Source organism: Coregonus clupeaformis, chromosome 1 (assembly GCF_020615455.1).
Source record: "Coregonus clupeaformis isolate EN_2021a chromosome 1, ASM2061545v1, whole genome shotgun sequence".
NCBI lineage: Eukaryota > Metazoa > Chordata > Actinopteri > Salmoniformes > Salmonidae > Coregonus > Coregonus clupeaformis.
Genome location: NC_059192.1, coordinates 78,395,309 through 78,414,192, shown reverse-complemented (window position 1 = coordinate 78,414,192; position 18,884 = coordinate 78,395,309). Strand labels below are relative to the sequence as shown.

General features: G+C 42.6%; 1 protein-coding gene across 1 annotated transcript in view; it reads right to left on the bottom strand.

The window, feature by feature from the left end:
- LOC121574727 (transmembrane protein 150A-like) overlaps positions 1-11,861 on the bottom strand; it is a 102,799-nt gene extending 90,938 nt beyond the window's left edge. The window contains exons 1-2 of the mRNA XM_041887278.1: positions 11,653-11,861; positions 11,067-11,335 (exon numbers count right to left, since the gene is read on the bottom strand). Coding sequence (XP_041743212.1) covers positions 11,067-11,230 — 164 coding nt within the window. The 5' untranslated portion in view covers positions 11,231-11,335; positions 11,653-11,861. The remainder of the gene's footprint in view (positions 1-11,066; positions 11,336-11,652) is intronic.
- Positions 11,862-18,884: the final 7,023 nt, after the last annotated feature.

Below are 18,884 nucleotides of genomic sequence, written 5' to 3'. Positions count from 1 at the left end.
CCGCCTCTGGAAGCAACGTCAGCACAATAACTGTTAGTCGGGAGCTTCATGAAATGGGTTTCCATGGCCGAGTAGCCGCACACAAGCCTAAGTTCACCATGTGCAATGCCAAGCGTCGATTGGAGTGGTGTAAAGCTCGCCACCATTGGACTCTGGAGCAGTGGAAACGCAGTCTCTGGAGTGATGAATCACGCTTCACCATCTGGCAGTCTGACGGACGAATCTGGGTTTGGTGGATGCCAGGAGAACGCTACCTGCCCCAATGCATAGTGCCAACTGTAAAGTTTGGTGGAGGAGGAATAATGTTCTGGGGCTGTTTTTCATATTTCGGGCTAGGACCCTTAGTTCCAGTAAAGGGAAATCTTAACGCTACAGAATACAATGACATTCTAGACGATTCTGTGCTTCCAACTTTGTGGCAACAGTTTGGGGAAGGCCCTTTCCTGTTTCAGTATGACAATGCCCCTGTGCACAAAGCGAGGTCCATACAGAAATGTTTTGTCAAGATCGGTGTGGAAGAACTTGACTGGCCTGCACAGAGCTCTGACCTCAACCCCATCGACCACCTTTGGGATGAATTGGAACGCCGACTGCGAGCCATGCCTAATCACCCAACATCAGTGCCCGGCCTCACTAATGCTTGTGGCTGAATGGAAGTAAGTCCCCATAGCAATGTTCCAACATCTAGTGGAAAGCCTTCCCAGAAGAGTGGAGGCTGTTATAGCAGCAAAGGGGGGACCAACTTCATATTAATGCCCATGATTTTGGAATGAGATGTTTGACGAGCACGTGTCCACATACTTTTGGTCATGTAGTGTAACATGGGCATATAAGCAGACAATGAAAGCTCTTACAATATTCGATGATGAAATTTCTCTAAAACAGGCTATAGGCTACATGTGCACCCCCAAGTCAGAAGAGTAGGCTAAGTTCGGAGGGGGTGAGGGACCAAATTCTTAGGGTGAGACACATGGGCTACTAACAGCTTACTACACAACATACACTTAGTATTAATTTCTTAGCTACAGTATACATATCCTGGCATATTACATAATTTATGCAGCAGCATACAAGACATATTTTTGGACTTTTTTGGGTGCTCACTTGAACAGGAAGGTGGTGCGGTGTTCTTCTTGTGCGCAAACTTTGTCATCAAACTTTGTCATCAGTCTGGCATTCTCTGGATTTATGGTGCTTTCAAGACAACTGGGAACTTGGAAAAAACAAAAGAGGTCGAATCATGATGTCAGTGATCTTCAGGTCGGAATGTCGGAGCTCTAGAAAGAGGCCCAAGTTCCCGACTTGGAATTCCGAGTTGGATGATCGTTCAAAACATATTTTCCCAGTAGGAGCTAATTTTTTTCAGAGTTCCCAGTTGTCTTGAACGCACTGAAGTCGGAAGTCGGCGATTTCCCAGTTCCGAGTTCCGAGTTGTTTTGAACGCGGAAGAAGTCATACTGGATTGACAGCATGGCCAATGTATTCAACCTTTTCTGGCCCATGGTGTTGCGTGTGAATGTTTATCCTTTAAAGTTTGGAAAAGATACCCTCTCAGACAGATGTTTTAAATGCTTAAACCCAGACTTGGACCACACACCCTCTCCACCGAATAGCAGGCTGGGGAAGCAAAATAGTAATTGCTTCGCAACGCTTGCAGTTAGCCACTGATTCCTTCCAAACCACTCATTGTTGAATTTGCCATTTCCAACTTGTTGTGTAATGTTTATGTCCAATGGCCGATGAGCACTTATACGTTTTATCTATAATTTCTCCAGTGGCGTGTATTCATGGATGCCAAGGGAAGCCAGGCTTCCCAAAAAAATTTACCAAGAAAAAAAAGTATAAAATAATAGCCAATCAGCGTTGAGCTAAACTGAGTGCGTTCAACTGTAAATGGTCCTGAAGCACCACCAAAAAAAAAAAGTGTCAAGGGAAGCCAGTTGCATTGAGAGAAATAAATCATTGACAGAAACAACTTGAATTGATGCATCTCGTTGTGTTGTTGTCCTCCAGTGGCTAGCTAGGTAGCGAGCAAAAATTGGCCCTTTCCTAAATTAGCCATGGATGGAGATAGGGATTTGGACTTGTGGTTTTACTTAATTCTCCATACTGGCGAATGATTATAACGGCGATTCTGATCCAACCATAAATTCATACATTGTGCCCCTGGACTGAGAGGATGGAAGTGCAATATGTAGCTAGATGTAGAAGGCTAATGTTAACTAACTTACTTTGCCCATGACAGGAAGTTAGGCTAGCGAGCAAGCATTTTAGCCAGGTAGCCTAAGACAACAAAAAATAAAAGCATGTACTGTATGACAGAGTAATAGACTGTTTTGTCAACATGAAAGAGAGGAGGATGGATTTGGCGTTTCTCTGCAAGTAGGGTGAGTCAACATGTTTTTTCTACTTGCTCGATCGCACGCACGCACGCACGCACACACACACACACACACACACACAAATCAGAACCATGGAAAGCCACATTATATTTAGCTTACGTTGATTGGACTAAATTGTTTTTGGTATCTTTTAGTTGTCACTGTATTAGACTAAGCATAGGTGATTTGATGAAGAAATGTTGAAGTTGAAATGGTGCTGGAATAGTGGAGGCAGCTCCTGTTTTCTTTGTGACTTGCATTAACTCTCCGTGGTTCTAAATCAATAGTTGTTTTGTAGTCCGAAAATGTCGGAAACATTAACTTGCTTGACCATGCTGTAGGTCATGTAACTGTTTGTTACATGCAATATGCTTTGTGGACTTCACCGGACAGAGGTTGCTCTCCAGTGTGATGAAACAAAGGTGTGGTTGAATTTATTCTGCCCACCGTGTCTTCTTATTGACTCTTCCTTAGGCCTATATATCGCAAGGCATATGATCTAACAGGTTATAGAGCAAACAACGCAATTATCACAACACATAGGTTGTAATATGGCTTTTTTTTCTGGCTTGGCTTCCCCAGTGATTTTACCCACACACCGCTACTGAATTTCTCTTCATATGACAAGGATTTAAAAGGATTTGCCAGTAGACTGTCGACATGATTCATGATGATGACTGCTTGTCTAGCTAGCTAGCTTGCTATCTAGCTAAGATTTTGAAAGTATGATGTTGACATGATCAGTCCAATCAAAGCTACAGTAGATATAACGTGATTTGACGTCATTTTATCTGTGGCCAATGACCTTGAGCCTTCTTGGACGGGCACTTCTAATGTAAATCTATGGCAGCACCCAGGGGGGCTTGAACTGCCTAGCTCTCCCTGTAGACTCTGAGGTGACGTAATGTCCCCATGAGTGACAGAACACTGAGCCAAACACGGCGCAACTAGAGAATATTACCAACGCCTACGCTCTGTGCTTTCGCTGGCTGCCCCTCCACCACAGAAAGCACTGAGCTAGGCTGAAACACCTGCATTTTGGAGCCGCTTTACTCAAGAAAGAGACCATGTTTGTATGCGGCTCAAGGATTATATATATATTTTTTTACATTGTTTGCAACCTGATATGTAACAAAAATGTATGCTAAAATAACATGCAAAACATGCCAGTTATAACAGGTGGGGTTAAAAACAGGTGGAGCTCTGCCCCACCTGCCCTGAGGGACGGGTCGCCATCGCATGAGGATAACGCACATTACTGTTTGACGAAATAGGCCTAATGGTTTTAGCCTAGTAAAGAAAATAGGATGTTTAGAGTGAGGTGACCATGTAGAACAGGGATCACCTCACTAGGAACTCAGTCGGGGTCTCAACTTACTGTAGAATACACAAGGTGGAATTTCGAAATTTGGTTGTGCATCAGCAGTTTTTCTCTTGTTATGTCAGTCACTGACAGCTAACATTTGATTGGTAAGCTAGTCTAGCGGCCAGCTATTTAAACTTGTAGCAGTGGCGGTTGGTGCTGTTCAAGATTAGGGATGACGATTTTTTGTTTGTTTGAGTATGGCTTTATTTCTATTACAGCATTGTCACGTTCGTTGAATGACGGGACAGACCAAGGCGCAGCGTGATATACGTACATGTTTATTTAACTTAATAAACACTCAACAAAACAATAAACGAAACATGAAGTCCAAGGTAGCACACACAACATACCTTACACGAAACAAGATCCCACAACTACACAGTGCCAATAGGCTGCTTAAGTATGATCCCCAATCAGAGACAACGAGCGACAGCTGCCTCTGATTGGGAACCACACCGGCCAACATAGAAATACACATACTAGATAGAAAACATAGAACTACACAACATAGAATATACACACCCTGACTCAACAAATAAGCGTCCCCTGAGTCAGGGTGTGACAAGCATATTGGATGACTCCCATTCATATTCCATTCACCCAGCTCAATGTAACATCGATAGGTTTAGGCTACTAGATGATACTAGAATTTCCCCTATACCCATCATGAGGTCGCTACAACCTAGCCACAGGTCGAGATACAAATTGGAGTAATCAAGGAAGCACAAAATAAGTCTGATGCCGAGCAGAAATTACAATAAGAAGCATTTTACAAAACACAGCAAGATATTTGTTATGCGTTTTATATTTTTTTCCTGCGTGAAAAACGCAGAATTCTGCATTAACGCGACCCCTAAATTGAACTTGCTAGTTAATGACTGAATTAATAAGGTGACGGGGCATCAAATTGTGTTAGCTTTCTGGTAACAGACGCCCAATGGGCTTATGTACTAAGCCGGTAATATTGTATATCCCGGTATGAGAGAAGGACGGTATGAAAATCTGGATACCGCCCAACCCGCCCCCCATTGATTTGTTAGTAACTCTCACTCAGATGTCATATTACAAACTGCAAAAATGTCTCTCCATCCTATGGCAAAATGTGTAGAATTGCAGGAAATTAGCTGCACATTTTCTCTCCGCCACTGTGGCCCCTCATGATTTCAGATTTTTAGTGGCCCCCACCCCCATCAAAGTTGCCCATCCCTGATGCAGAATGTGCAGCTCGCACCGATGTAACCAATTCAAAATGTAACTGCACAGCCAAGTCAAAGGGTCGCAAAATGTGACTAAATGGTTGCAGCCTGGAGCCCTGTTCACTGTCCGTTTCATCCTAGTTTGGTTTAGTATAAAACAATCAGAATAGAGAAAGCCCATTAACAACACTTTATTAATTTGTTGCCATCCTATGGTCATGCACTACTCATAAAACATATTTAGAACTTTATTATTCAGAAACATACCGACATACTGTCAAAAATGAGAAAAATATTGTGATCTTATATTTTTTGCCATATCACCCAGCCCTACTAGGAGCATCATGACACACACAGTCTCTCTCACACACACACAGATCACCTGAGCCCAAAAAGGAAATTACATTTGGTAAACAAACACTCCACCATCTGCCTCTGAAGCCACAGCAACCGTGAATAATCATCATCACTACCATCACTAGTCCAGAGAGAGAGTGAGGGAGAGAGAGGGGGAGAGATAAAGAGAGAGATAGAAGGAGAGGGAGGGTAAAAAGAGGCGAGAAGGTTGGGAGGGAGGGAGAAAGAGGCGAGAACGTTGGGAGGGAGGGAGAGAGAGAGTGAGAAGGAGAGGGAGGGATAGAGAGAGAAGGTTGGGAGAGAGAGAGAGAGGAAGAGATGGGAGAGGGAGAGCACGAGAGAGAGAGAGAGAGAGAGCGAGAGAGAGAGAGAGAGAGAGAGAGAGAGAGAGAGAGAGAGAGAGAGAGAGAGAGAGAGGGGGAAGAGATGGGGGGAGAGAGATAAAAGGAAAGGGAGAGAGACAGATGGAGGGAGAGGGAGAGAGAGAGAAAGAGAGATAGACACTAGCTAGTCTACGAGCATCCAAACACCCAGTAAGTCACTGCTCCACAATACAAGAGTCAGCTTGTGTACGCCACACACACACACATACACACCAAGTGAAAGTAGGACAGGTAGGTGTGAATTGCAAACAAGACAAAGGAGGCACACACACCTATATGTGAGTCTAGCTGGCAGAAAGACAGGGGGAACATGGTTTGTCAGGTAGGAGCCAGACTGCAGTTACAAAACTCCTGCCCTCAGGATACCACAGTGCTCTTCCACAACTTTCTCTCTCCCTCTCACACACACAATCACACAGGTAGTAATAGATTACTGAAAGTGTCCTCACCCTGCATGGGCCTCTCAGGGATTATAAAACATGGAGAGGACAGAGATCGAAAAAAAAAAGAGCAAGAGAGTTCTCCTGCAGAAACACAATCATCACATTCACTCAACCTGAACAGTCATGCCTCACTGAGCTCGGCTGGCTAACTGTTTTCAACCAGTCTTTCCCTTTCCTCAAACCTGTTTTTGTGAACTCATGGAGTTCTTGAAGTTAAAATAACACTAAGTGTGGTTTGGATAAAGGCAATTTCTCTAAATAAAGTGCTCTTTCTTTGCCTTGATACTAGCTATATGGGCTGTACATGGTGGCACAATAATAATAGATGTGTTTACATATGTGGGCTGAGTTGCGGTGGTGTGTGTGTGTGTGTGTGTGTGTGGTAGTTTGGCTATAATTGCATGACTGGGAGGCAGCAGAAGTGAATGCCATGTTTTCCTATTTAAGATTCCTCAGCTAGAATGTTTACAGAACATTACCATGGAAACTTCTAGAATCTGTACATTCTGGAACTCTACAAAATAACACAATGTCAGCCGAGACTGCAGCTTAGGTTTTGGACACATGAATAAGCTAGTACTGTAGTCCAAGTCATGTGTGGATTTTGGTAGCAGTTTTTTAACAATAATATCCAGTACTATAGGACAGCAATCCATCTCTGTGTATTAGCCTACTTTTGAGCTCAAGATTATTTCTAACATTTTCATGGACAACTATAAACTGAACAGAAATGTAGAGAGACTGTTGAATCAAAATAATTATCCAAGTCTTACTGCAGAAATGTCTCATGATAAATTAAATGGAGATGAAATATCAGAGAGTGCTGCTATCATTTGTTGTTCTGTAATCAAATCAGCATGTCAAATTTCATTCACTGAAACAAAACAGAGTTGAATGTCTGACTATCAGTACACATTAACTTTCCTCAGGCTACATCTAAAAAGGTCAATATAATATTTGCAAGTTGTTTTCGGCATTTTGAAGAGCATGGAAAAAAGGCCACTGTACTGAATTGACACACAGCTTTTCAATAAATAAATAAATAATAACATTAGCAAACTGAAAGGTCAATGGAAGAATTTATGTAAGAAGCTGGCTAGCTATGGGTGGACCATAAAGTCAAGTCATCGTCTAGCTCTGAGTGGCTCTTTCATGGCGCAGGGCTGAGAAGGGCTTACCGTGTGTGTGTGTGTGTGTGTGTGTGTGTGTGTGTAAGCCCTGAATAAGCACTCTGACTCTGACTACCCCAGCAGCCCAGTATTTACCCTACTTCCACCCAGCCACGGCAGTGGGAGAGCTTTTACAAAGCGTGCCTTTTCACATTCCGCTGTGTGGCCCACTGGACAAGAAGGAAATAGGTAGGGTTGGGCGGTATCCAGATGTTCATATCGTCATGCCATCCTTCTCCCATCCCAGGATTTATGGTATTACCGGCTTAGTATACTAGGGGGCGCCAAAGAATGCAAAAAAAGACCATTACTAGCCAAATATGCTAACAAGCGCAAACAAATAAATTAATTGCAAAGACAGACAAACCAGCTCATGAGGTTAGACAGTGGCTTGCGAAAGTATTCACCCCCCTTGGCATTTTTCCTATTTTGTTGCCTTACAACCTGGAATTAAAATGGATTTTTGGGGGGTTTGTATCATTTCATTTACACAACATGCCTACCACTATGAAGATGCAAAATATGTTTTCTTGTGAAACAAACAAGAAATAAGACAAAAAAACAGAAAACTTGAGCGTGCATAACTATTTGAATTTGCCCATTCTGTGTTGGGTTTGCGCCAGACATAGCGTTTTCCTTCATGGCCAAAAAAGCTCAATTTTAGTATCATCTGACCAGAGTACCTTCTTCCATATGTTTGGGGAGTCTCCCACATGCATTTTAGCGAACACCAAACGTGTTAGCTTATTTTTTTCTTTAAGCAATGGCTTTTTTCTGGCCACGCTTCCGTAAAGCCCAGCTCTGTGGAGTGTACGGCTTAAAGTGGTCCTATGGACATATACTCCAATCTCCACTGTGGAACTTTGCAGCTCCTTCACGGTTATCTTTGGTCTCTTTGTTGCCTCTCTGATTAATGCCCACCTTGCCTGGTCCATGAGTTTTGGTGGAAGGCCCTCTCTTGGCAGGTTTGTTGTGGTGCCATATTCTTTCCATTTTTTAATAATGGATTTAATGGTGCTCCGTGGGATGTTCAAAGTTTCTGATATTTTTTTATAACCCAACCCTGATCTGTACTTCTCCACAACTTTGTCCCTGACCTGTTTGGAGAGCTCCTTGGTCTTCATGGTACCACTTGCTTGGTGGTGCCCCTTGCTTAGTGGTGTTGCAGACTCTGGGGCCTTTCAGAACAGGTGTATATATACTGAGATCATGTGACACTTAGATTGCACACATGTGGACTTTATTTAACTAATTATGTGACTTCTGAAGGTAATTGGTTGCACCAGATCTTATTTAGGGGCTTCATAGCAAAGGGGGTGAATACATATGCACGCACCACTTTTCTGTTATTTAAGTTATTTTTTTCATTTCAATTCACCAATTTTGACTATTTTGTGTATGTCCATTACATGAAATCCAAATAAAAATCCATTTAAATTACAGGTTGTAATGCAACAAAATAGGAAAAATGCCAAGGGGGATGAATACTTTTGCATTCAGAAAGTATTCAGACCCCTTGACTTTTTCCACATTTTGTTACGTTACAGCCTTATTCTAAAATGTATTAAATTGTTGTTGTTTTGTCATCAATCTACACATAATACCCCATAATGACAAAGCAAAAACATGTTTTTAGACATGTTTGCAAATTTATTTAAAAAAAGGTTGGCAACAGATAAGCAATATCTTGCTGCATTTTGCAAACGCAGATCTAAAATGCTTCTTATTATAATTTCTGCTCGGCATCAGACTAATTTTGTGCTTCAGTTGGAATTCTCCACTCACGAATGGGCATTCTATCAGCAGACAGCATTCTGACTGATGTGTAGCCACTTTTCTCCGGTACTTTTCTTTTCTCTTCGTAGCCAGCCTACTTTTCTTGGTAGAATGCAAGATTAACTTTAAGCAAAACATTAGGAAATGTAGCTGGCTATATTCTTTCTACGATGAACATTAGAAATATGATGGCCATGCAAAAAATACATTGCTTCTTCATTGTTAGCTCATTTACCAAATAGCGTTGCACTTCTGTTGTCATCTAATGAAAATGAAGATATTTTCTGCCGAATGTGTTGCACCAATTTATTTTCTGTGAAGGAAAACTATAGTTGCACGTCCCTGATCACTCTATTGAAATAAAAAAAATACTTGACTTTCAATATAAAACATGACCCCTCGCAATACACAGCTGGACTCACCTACTCCCCCTTCCTCCCGTTGTGCCATTTACAAACAAACACGTGACTGGCTCAACTATTCTAGGGATATATGGTAAGCTTCATAATGTTAAATAATGTGACAGGTGAAATGAAGAACGCAATCTGTTTTATCTCCTAAGGTATTGCACAAGTTGACTGCAGGTATTTACTTAAAAAGTAGCTACAAATGTATTGAACAATTTCAAATAAATCGTTTCAACGGTATTGAAAAACCATCCAAGCCTAGAAATAGGTTAGAGGAATCTGGCAGCAATATAGCAGCCAATACCCCCTCCTCCCTCTCCATCTTTCCTTCTCTCAGTCTCTGTCCGTCCTCCCTCACTATTTTTCTCTACTTCTGTCTTTCCATCCCACCTCATTCTCTCTTCTCTTTCTATTGTCTCTACCTCCTCCTTGATCTTTCTTCATCCTCTCTCGTTCCCTCAAAGCGGTAGTGGAGCAGGATGAATGTCGCCACTAGATGGTAATCTAAGGAGTCAACCCCAAGCCACCAACCTTAAGTGACTTCACATAGGCCTAGATCTGATAAAGGACTGGGTAGGAAGGCCTATAGCAATACAATATAGATCTGAGTTGACGACGGACTGATTATTTGAGATGCTGTTTGAGAGACATGTTGTGCCTTTTCCATAAGATGGGGAAATCCTTGTTGCATGAGTAACAGAGTTAAGATGTCCGTTTCACATGCACACCAGTGTGTGCCTAATTAGCCCAAAGACCGGCAGATGGCGATATTGAGTCGTTTAATCTTACCATCCAACGGAAATGTACACAGCCGGCTATACACTCCACAGGAGGTTGGTGGCACCTTAATTGGGGAGGACAAGCTCATAGTAATGGCTGGAACGGAATAAATGGAATGGTAATCTAACTCAAACACATGGTTTCCATGTGTTTCATATGTTTGATACCATTCCACTGACTCCATTCCAGACATTATTATGAGCCATCGTCCTCTCAGCAGCCTCCTGTGATACACTTGTATCCCTGTGGACCGGTTCCTACATAAAACATTCTTCATTCAGGCTGCAAAGGCATTGATTTTCTCCTTAACTCGATTTAATGGCGAGAAGGGTGGAAAAAAACTGGGAAAATATGTGTACTTTCTTTATGAAACACCATTTTACACCACCATGGCTAATGCTACTTCCTGACAATGTTTACAGAGTTAAGACCAAGGGTAAACAACAGACTGCTGCAACCTGATTGTCTGAACGCAATACGCAACATCCGGAACTAGCATTTAGCCACTCTTGCATGGTGGTGGAAAATGGTTCCATAAAGAAAGTATGCATATTTTCCCATTTTTAAAATTCCCAAATTAAATCAAGTTAAGGAGGAAATCGACGCATTTGTAGCCTAAAAATATAATATTTTATGTACATACCAGTCCACAGGGTATAGGAGTGTATAGCCGGCTGCATACATTCCCTTTGGATAGTAAAATAAAACTGCTCAATATCGCCATCTGCCGGCCTTTTGGTTAATAGGACCAAACAAAATGTTTTTGTTCAAGCCTAGACTAAAACAAAAACAAAGAATAGACACTCACACAACCCAAATGCCAGTGATGGTCAAGGCAGGTAGACTGACAGGTAGTATCGCCCAAAAAGACATGTCCTCTCCCCGTTCTGTCCTTCCGCTCCGGGAAACCGTCTTCTTCTTCTTTCTCCTCGTCCTTGGCCAAACTTGCACTCTCCTCTCATGAACTACCATTTAACTCCAGGTGACTGGCAGCTGCATCTCAGCGGATGTGTTCGGTACTTGGGACCCAAGTTGGGGGCGAGGAAAGGGAGAGAGTAGAGCGGCGACGTGTTCCGTCTAGAAAGAGGAAAAATTAATAAATACTCAACATCATCGTGTTGTCACTATTGGCTATCATGATCACGTCAGATAAGTTAGCTATTTTAGTCGCCTGCTTTACAGTTTAAACACACCAGATGATATCAACTTTTGGACACTTTCGCAGCACAATGGCAGAATTTTATGTGCAACATTGGCATAACTTCAGTTAGCGGTTTGATGCTGAATTCCCTAGATCTCAACTCTAGCTAATTGTTACAGGAAATAAAGATAATATACATTGTCAGTATATCAACTTTTCCCTTTTGGATTAGAATCAAGTTTTTCGCTCCCACCTTTTGTTTCTTCTCGCTAGTCTGAGCGCCTACAGCTAACGTTAGCTGCAACACCTCTGTTAAAAGACACTCCAATGATGGTCAACTTTTAACGAGGCAAATCTCTCCGGTGTTTCTCACAAATCTTTGGGCAGTTTTAAATCCTCCTAGTCCGTTTTCTTCTTTGAATTAGACAATTTGTGTTTTTTTCGAAGGGCACAGTCGGTGTATCGCGGTGCGGAGGGGTCAAAAAGCATCAAAGCGAGCCAGCCAGCTGTTTAGTTCGACTCCTCCCACAGACGCGAGATGGAGTGGGTTTAATTTAACCCGCCAGGTGGCCGGCTGGGCTAGATGTGCAGAAAATGACTGGAAATCCAACGGCCAGTTCACACGAACTCCGGTCGCGTGAACTAAGTCAAGGGCAACTATGACTTTTCTCGCGCCTCCAATGCGTTGACATTCCAGCCTGCATTTTATCTCTTGGGAAAAGTAATTAGGCCTATATGCTTTGTTCGTTTGTTGTTCCTAATGTTTTGTTTGTTTGTTGTTCCTAATATTTTACTAAATCCTATTATTCTGCTCAGCGCTGCCACTTGTACACAAAACAATTTGAACAAACGTAGTTATTTGTCTGTTGAAACAGTAGGCTATTGCAAACATAAGCACGACACAAACAGGTTGTCTAGCAATTTCATGTAATTTTTTTCAGGACGGGAGTTACATGCAGTTATTTAGGCAAGCTACTGTATATCAAACAAGCAAGACATAGATAGAAAACATGCTCATTGTTTTTGCTCCAATGCAATTTGTAGACTGCTTCTTGCTTGTACTACAGCAATATCCGTTACAACCACTGGCGACCCGTCCTTCAGGGCAGGTGGGGCAGACACCTTTTTTTTTCGGGGGGGGGGCGTCATACCAGTTTTGCACGTCAAATTACGTTATATCTACAGTAGCTTAGATTGGACTGATCATGTCAACATCATACTTTCAAAATCTTAGCTAGCAGTCATCATCATGAATCTAGTCAACAATCTACTGGCAAATTATTTTTAATCCTTGTCATATGAAGAGAAATAATGAAGAGAAATTATTGATAAAAATGTATCGTTGCTCATCGGCCATTGGACATAAACATTACACATCAAGTTGGAAGTCGCAAATTCAACAATGAATGGTTTGGAAGGAATCAGTGACAGCGGCTAACTGCAAGCATTGCAAAGTAATCACTAGCCTGCTATTCTGTGGAGTGGCTGTGTGGTTCCAAATCTGGGATTAAGGGTCTCTTTTCCTAGTTTAAAATGATCAACATTCAACATTGGCCATGCTGTCAATCAAGCATGATTTGTGCCGCGCTCAAAACAGCTGTTAACTCGGAACTGCGAAAACTTGACCTCAGTGAGTTCATGACAACTTGGAAGTCGGGAAAAAACGAGCTCAGACTGGGAAATACGTTTTGAACGGTCATCCAACTCGGAATTGTAAGTTGGGTGCTCTGGCCTCTTTCTAGAGCTACGACCTGAAGATCAATGACGGCATCATGATTCGACCTTGTTTTTTTCCGAGTTCCCAGTTGTCTTGAAAGCACCATAAATCCAGAAAATGCCAGACTTTGATGACAAAATTTGCCCACGAAGGACCGCCGCGTCACCTTCATGGTCAAGTGAGCACAGTACAACAAGGTGAGTCCAAAAATGTATTGTAGGCTGCTACATAAATGATGTAATATGCCAGGGAGATATATATATACTGTAGCTAAGAAAGTAATACTAAGTGTATGTTGTGTAGTAAGCTGTTAGTAGCCCATGTGCTTCATCCTAATAATTTGGTCTATTTACCCCTCTTAATTTTGCCTACTGTTCTGACTTGGTGGTGCACATGTAGCCTTTAACCTGTTTTAGAGAAATGTAATAATCAAATTTTGTAAGAGCTTTCATTGTCTGCTTATATGCCCCCTTTATTTATCCTATGGCAGTAAGATTCTGTATTTATTTTCTTAGTTCACCTTGTGTTCTTGAACGTAGCCCTGTTTCTTTGTGTTCTTGAACGTAGCCCTGTCTTTCATTTTTGTTCATTGATTTCACCTGTGTTAGTTACTCACCTGCTCTCATCAGCTCCTTATTTAGTTCAGTTCATTCTGTTTGTGCCTTGTGAGGTATTGTTTGCATACTTAGATTTGAGAAATACGTTGCGGGGCGGTGGCGAAGATTCTGTATTCGTAACTGGTTGTCTGCGTGGATGGTCCTAATAGAGCTCGCCAGCTTGTAGTCCTAAAACCTGGAAATGAGTTATCTCTGGTTCGTTCAGCCATTCCTATTTGGAAAATTAATAGGGAAAGAATAGGGTTTTGGGATAAACTCCTAAAGTAAGGTCACAGGCTTAGGAGATATAGTAAAATACAGGACGCGATGGGGTGAGGTTGTGTTTCTCTAAGCGTGAGGTAAGCTTAGCTTCTTATATGGTGTCGAGTAAAGCTTAAACCATGTATTTAGATTGTAGGTAGGCATTGTAGTTAGGTAGTTATTGTAGGTAATTATTGTAGGTAAGTATTGTATTCGGCTGAGCCCGGTGAAGCACGAGGCTAGCTAACCCACTACCTGGACCAATAAAGCTAGCTAGCTAGCGGGTAGCTACTGGTAACTATTAGCAACTGTGGATAGTTGTTTCCAATGTTATTTCACGCTTAAGAGTACCTGTAATTATGCCAGCTAGCTACCTACCATTCAGCTGTTTTTCTAACCTCATTATCTGAAGCGTTAACGTTAGGTAGTTAGTAGCTACTGTACTCGAAATGTAGCTAGCTTATTGCTACCTGGATAGCTAACTAAACAATAGCTGGAACAACCTAGCTGTAATGTTTGGAGACGCTTTCTCTCCGTTGGGACAGACGCGAACTGGCTGAATCGATTCAGTGGCTAGCTTTGCACTTAACTGGCTAACAGTAGCTACTAAGGGTAAGTTATAACCTACCTTTTTGTTTTTACATACTGGTAACCAGAGTCGTTCAAGGGACATGGGTGACTAGTTAATGTTAGCTTGGATCTCTCTGTGTGTTTCGTGCCGTGGGAGGAGGGGTTGGTTCGTTGGCAGAGAGCAATGGCTAGCTAGTATGCTAACTATTCTAGCTAGCTAACTAACTGGCTGAATAAGTTGACAACGTACTCACTCAAACTGTCAAAACTAACCCAAAACTTTACACAATGTTAGACACGGACACGAATGATCTGTTTGGCGTGTTAACACACTGTTGGTGGTTTGTTGTAACAGAGTATTGGTACTAAACCATGTTATTGGAGGCTGGCATGCTAGTTGGCTATGGCTTCATAGGATTCGGTGCCCTGGGCGGTTTTCACAGAAGAATACTGTACCAAGTTAGCTAGCTGAATAAACTAAGTTGGAGTCTGTTCCTAGAAAACATTGAACCACTGTATTTTACATGGAAGTTGGGAGAGTTATATTTGAGTGTTTCAGTGAAACGTAAGTGAAGGAGGCCCCGCTCTCTCGCTTTCCCAGATGTTTAGTTAATTTCATTCCGATCTCCTTTGCATTATTTTAGCCTTTTCTTTAGCCTGTCAACTATGTGTCTGTCTATCCCTGTTCTCTCCTCTCTGCACAGGCCATACAAACGCTTCACACCGCGTGGCTGCATCCACTCTAATCTGGTGGTCTCTGCACGCACGACCCATGTGGAGTTCCAGGTCTCTGGCAGCCTCTGGAACTGCCGTTCTGCTGCCAACAAGGCAGAGTTAATCTCAGCCTATGCTACCCTCCAGTCCCTCGACTTCTTGGCGCTGAAGGAAACATGGATTACCACAGAAAACACTGCTACTCCTACTGCTCTTTCCTCGTCTGATCATGTGTTCTCGCATACCCCGAGAGCATCTGGTCAGCGCGGCGGTGGCACAGGAATCCTCATCTCTCCCAAGTGGACATTCTCTCTTTTTCCCCTGACCCATCTGTCTATCTCCTCATTTGAATTCCATGCTGTCACAGTCACTAGCCCATTCAAGCTTAACATCCACATCGCCCTCCAGGTTCCCTTGGAGAGTTCATCAATGAGCTTGACGCCTTGATAAGTTCCTTTCCTGAGGATGGCTCACCCCTCACAGTTCTGGGTGACTTTAACCTCCCTACGTCTGCCTTTGACTAATTTCTCTCTGCCTCCTTCTTTCCACTCCTTTCCTATTTTGACCTCACCCTCTCACCGTCCCCCCCTACTCACAAGGCAGGCAATATGCTTGACCTAATTGTTACGTTCCCCAGTTTCTGTGTTGTGGTTTGTGTATTTTCATGTATGTATTTCAGGAAATGGGTTCCTGAAATTCCCCAACCAGCAGCTGATTGATTGGATGAACATTGATGATTGGAGAGCTGACCCCGCGCCCTCGTCAGGACGCAGCTGTCTCCAATTACCAACTCCTTCTGAAGCTATATAAGCCCCAGTTGCTCAGAAGGGGGGGGGGGAAACAGAATGGCTGAGAGTTATAGCATGTTGGTTGTTGCTAAAACATTTGGTATGTACTGTGTAGTTGTTGCTGTGAGAACCAATTGTAATGTTTTGTGTTAGTTTGTTGCTCAGAGTTTCTTTAATGTCCTGAGTTTTTTTTCTCAGGTTTTGTTGTGAACCAGTTTGTGCAAATGTTGTTTCATTTGTTCCCAAGGGGGGAAGGGGAAGGCACCTAGGGAGTGCTTAGGCAAGAGGCCCGCGGGCATACATTACCCGTAGAAGTTGACTGTCTATGCACACTAGGAAAGACCTGGGCGGACCATCCCTTGTATTTTGGTTAGTGCACCAGGTGGTGCTAGTTAAGTAAGTAGTGGGTAGGCAGGTAAGGTAGGAGATGGGGCTTTGATATTTACTTTCTTTGCTTTGGTTCCGTCCAGCCCCTTTTCCCCAAACTTACCGTGCGAAGGAATAAATTCCCTGTTAACGGTATTCTCTGCCTTTTGTCATCCTTACTCACACCTACAGTCCCATACCTCTTTCACAGCACGGAGAGTTGAGCTGTAGCAGGGTGTTGTGTTCCCTCTTCCGAGAGGAGTGCGTAACATAATGGGGGCTCGTCCGGGATTTCATTAAACCACCGGACCCTGCTGCACTGAGCTCTGAGTTGTGATTGAGGTGTGATGGTGGGTTGTGAGTTTGGGTGACTTGTTTAGTTTGTGTGCATTCAGGAGGCTGCTGTATACAAGATGGCTGCCTCAGCCATCTCCAAGTTCATTGAAGCGCCCTCTGTTGATAGTTTGGTGAGGTTTCGGAAAATAGATATTTTCGCTATTGCTCACCATTATGGAATTGTTATCCCTGAGAATGCCCTGAAGGCGGAGCTTTTGGTGCTAGTGTAGCCGGCGCGGTCTGCTCGTTGCCGACTACTGTGTTGTGTTCCGGTGCACTGAAGGCAAGACACTGGCGTACTTGAAGGCACTTTATTGTGTACAACTCTCTCAATCTGTTCAACATCAAGGAGATAAAATGTTCAAAACTCTACCCTCAACCAGAATCCGCCTCTCTCAGTCGAGTAGAATGCAGACTGAATATAATCACATTCAAAAATCCAAGGAATAAAATACAACATAATTGGAAAATAAACATCGCATCTGGTGTATATCTTATGTATGTGTCATATTGCATGTTATCTCTGCCAAAAACTCTGAGCTTTTAGCCTTTACATTAATACTGTGCAACATGACATAAACCATCTTTCAAATAGGTCATACATACAGTAATATGCACGAAGCAACATGTAATCCTTCACATTTGAGCTTTTCAGTGCCATTAAACACTAATCAATACATGAAAACATTTTAAATGAACACATATTTTTAACCTGATATAGGGAATACATACCTGTTCAACATCAAGGAGAGAAAATGTTCAAAACTCTACCCTCGACCAGAATCCGCCTAACATAAAAAGAACAACGTGGGCTTCAACACAAGAGGATAGAATGATGATTGCTAACTTACAGCTAAACAGAACACGAGGTTAGCTAAGTTAGCAATTTCTCAATCTCTCAAAAATAGCTAAATTCACGACACAGCTTGATTAAATGTACGTACACTCATCATATAATATACATACAAGTTACTATGTGCACTGAAACGTTTTAGTTTTAACAGGTATATCAAGTTTATGTCACGCCGAAGTGAACACATACCTCTCTCAGTCGAGTAGAATGCAGACTGAGAAAAGCATGAGACCCCTCCGCATATAACCAAACCAACACTCTAGAGGGCGCACTTACACAACTAACTCTCCCAATATCTGTAAACTACACGAAATGCTGAACAATACAATATTTTGGTGAAATAAACTCATAAAATAAAAAATAGAAAATGAACGGTTGCAAAAATCTGTAATTCTTTGACCTGTTACATTAGTCGGGGAGAGTTTAGTGAGAGAGCGAATTCTCTCATTTCAAGATAAGGAGCGGGAGGCTTCAGGAGAGGAGACGGGTAGACCTTCCGATGCCAAGTCGGAGGACAGGACGGAGGAAGGGGTTGCTCGTACCCCCTTTACATTGCCCCGATTCGATCCTTTATCTTCTGCTTCAGGTCGTTCAAGCAAGACCGCTAGGCTAAAGGTGAGGCTGGCCCGGTTAGAAATGGAGCAAAAAGATAAAGAGACAGATGCGGTTTGAACTTGAAATTAGGAAAATTGAAATTGAAAAGGAGGTGAGAATCTGACAACTGGAGCTAGATGCTGGCTTCAGTGCGACTCCACAAACTGCTTATCATCAAGCCCACTTTGATGTTAGTAAAAATATAGCGTTAGTCCCTCCATTCCCGAGAGTCGGAAGTTGATTCCTATTTTCTTTGCTGCGCTACATTGGCCACCCGAGGTTTGGCCGCTCCTGTTACAATGTAAATTGTCTGGGAAAGCCCAGGAAGTAGTAGCTGCTCTCTCCCTGGAAGACAGTTTACAGTATGATACAGTTAAAACTACCGTGTTGCGGGCTTATGAGTTGGTGCCTGAAGCTTATAGACAGCGCTTCAGGAACCACAAAAAAACATCTCACCGTACTTCTGTTGAGTTTGCAAGGGACAAAGAGTCTCTGTTTAATCGCTGGTGTTCAGCCAGCAAAGCTAACACCTTTGCTGATATTCGGGAGTTGATGCTGTTAGAGGATTTTAAAAGCAACCTCCCTGATAGAATTGTAGTTCATTTAAATGAACAAAAAGTGGTGCCATTGGCCCAGGCAGCAGTGTTAGCAGATGAGTACGCTTTGACACACAAGACTGTCTTTGGTGCG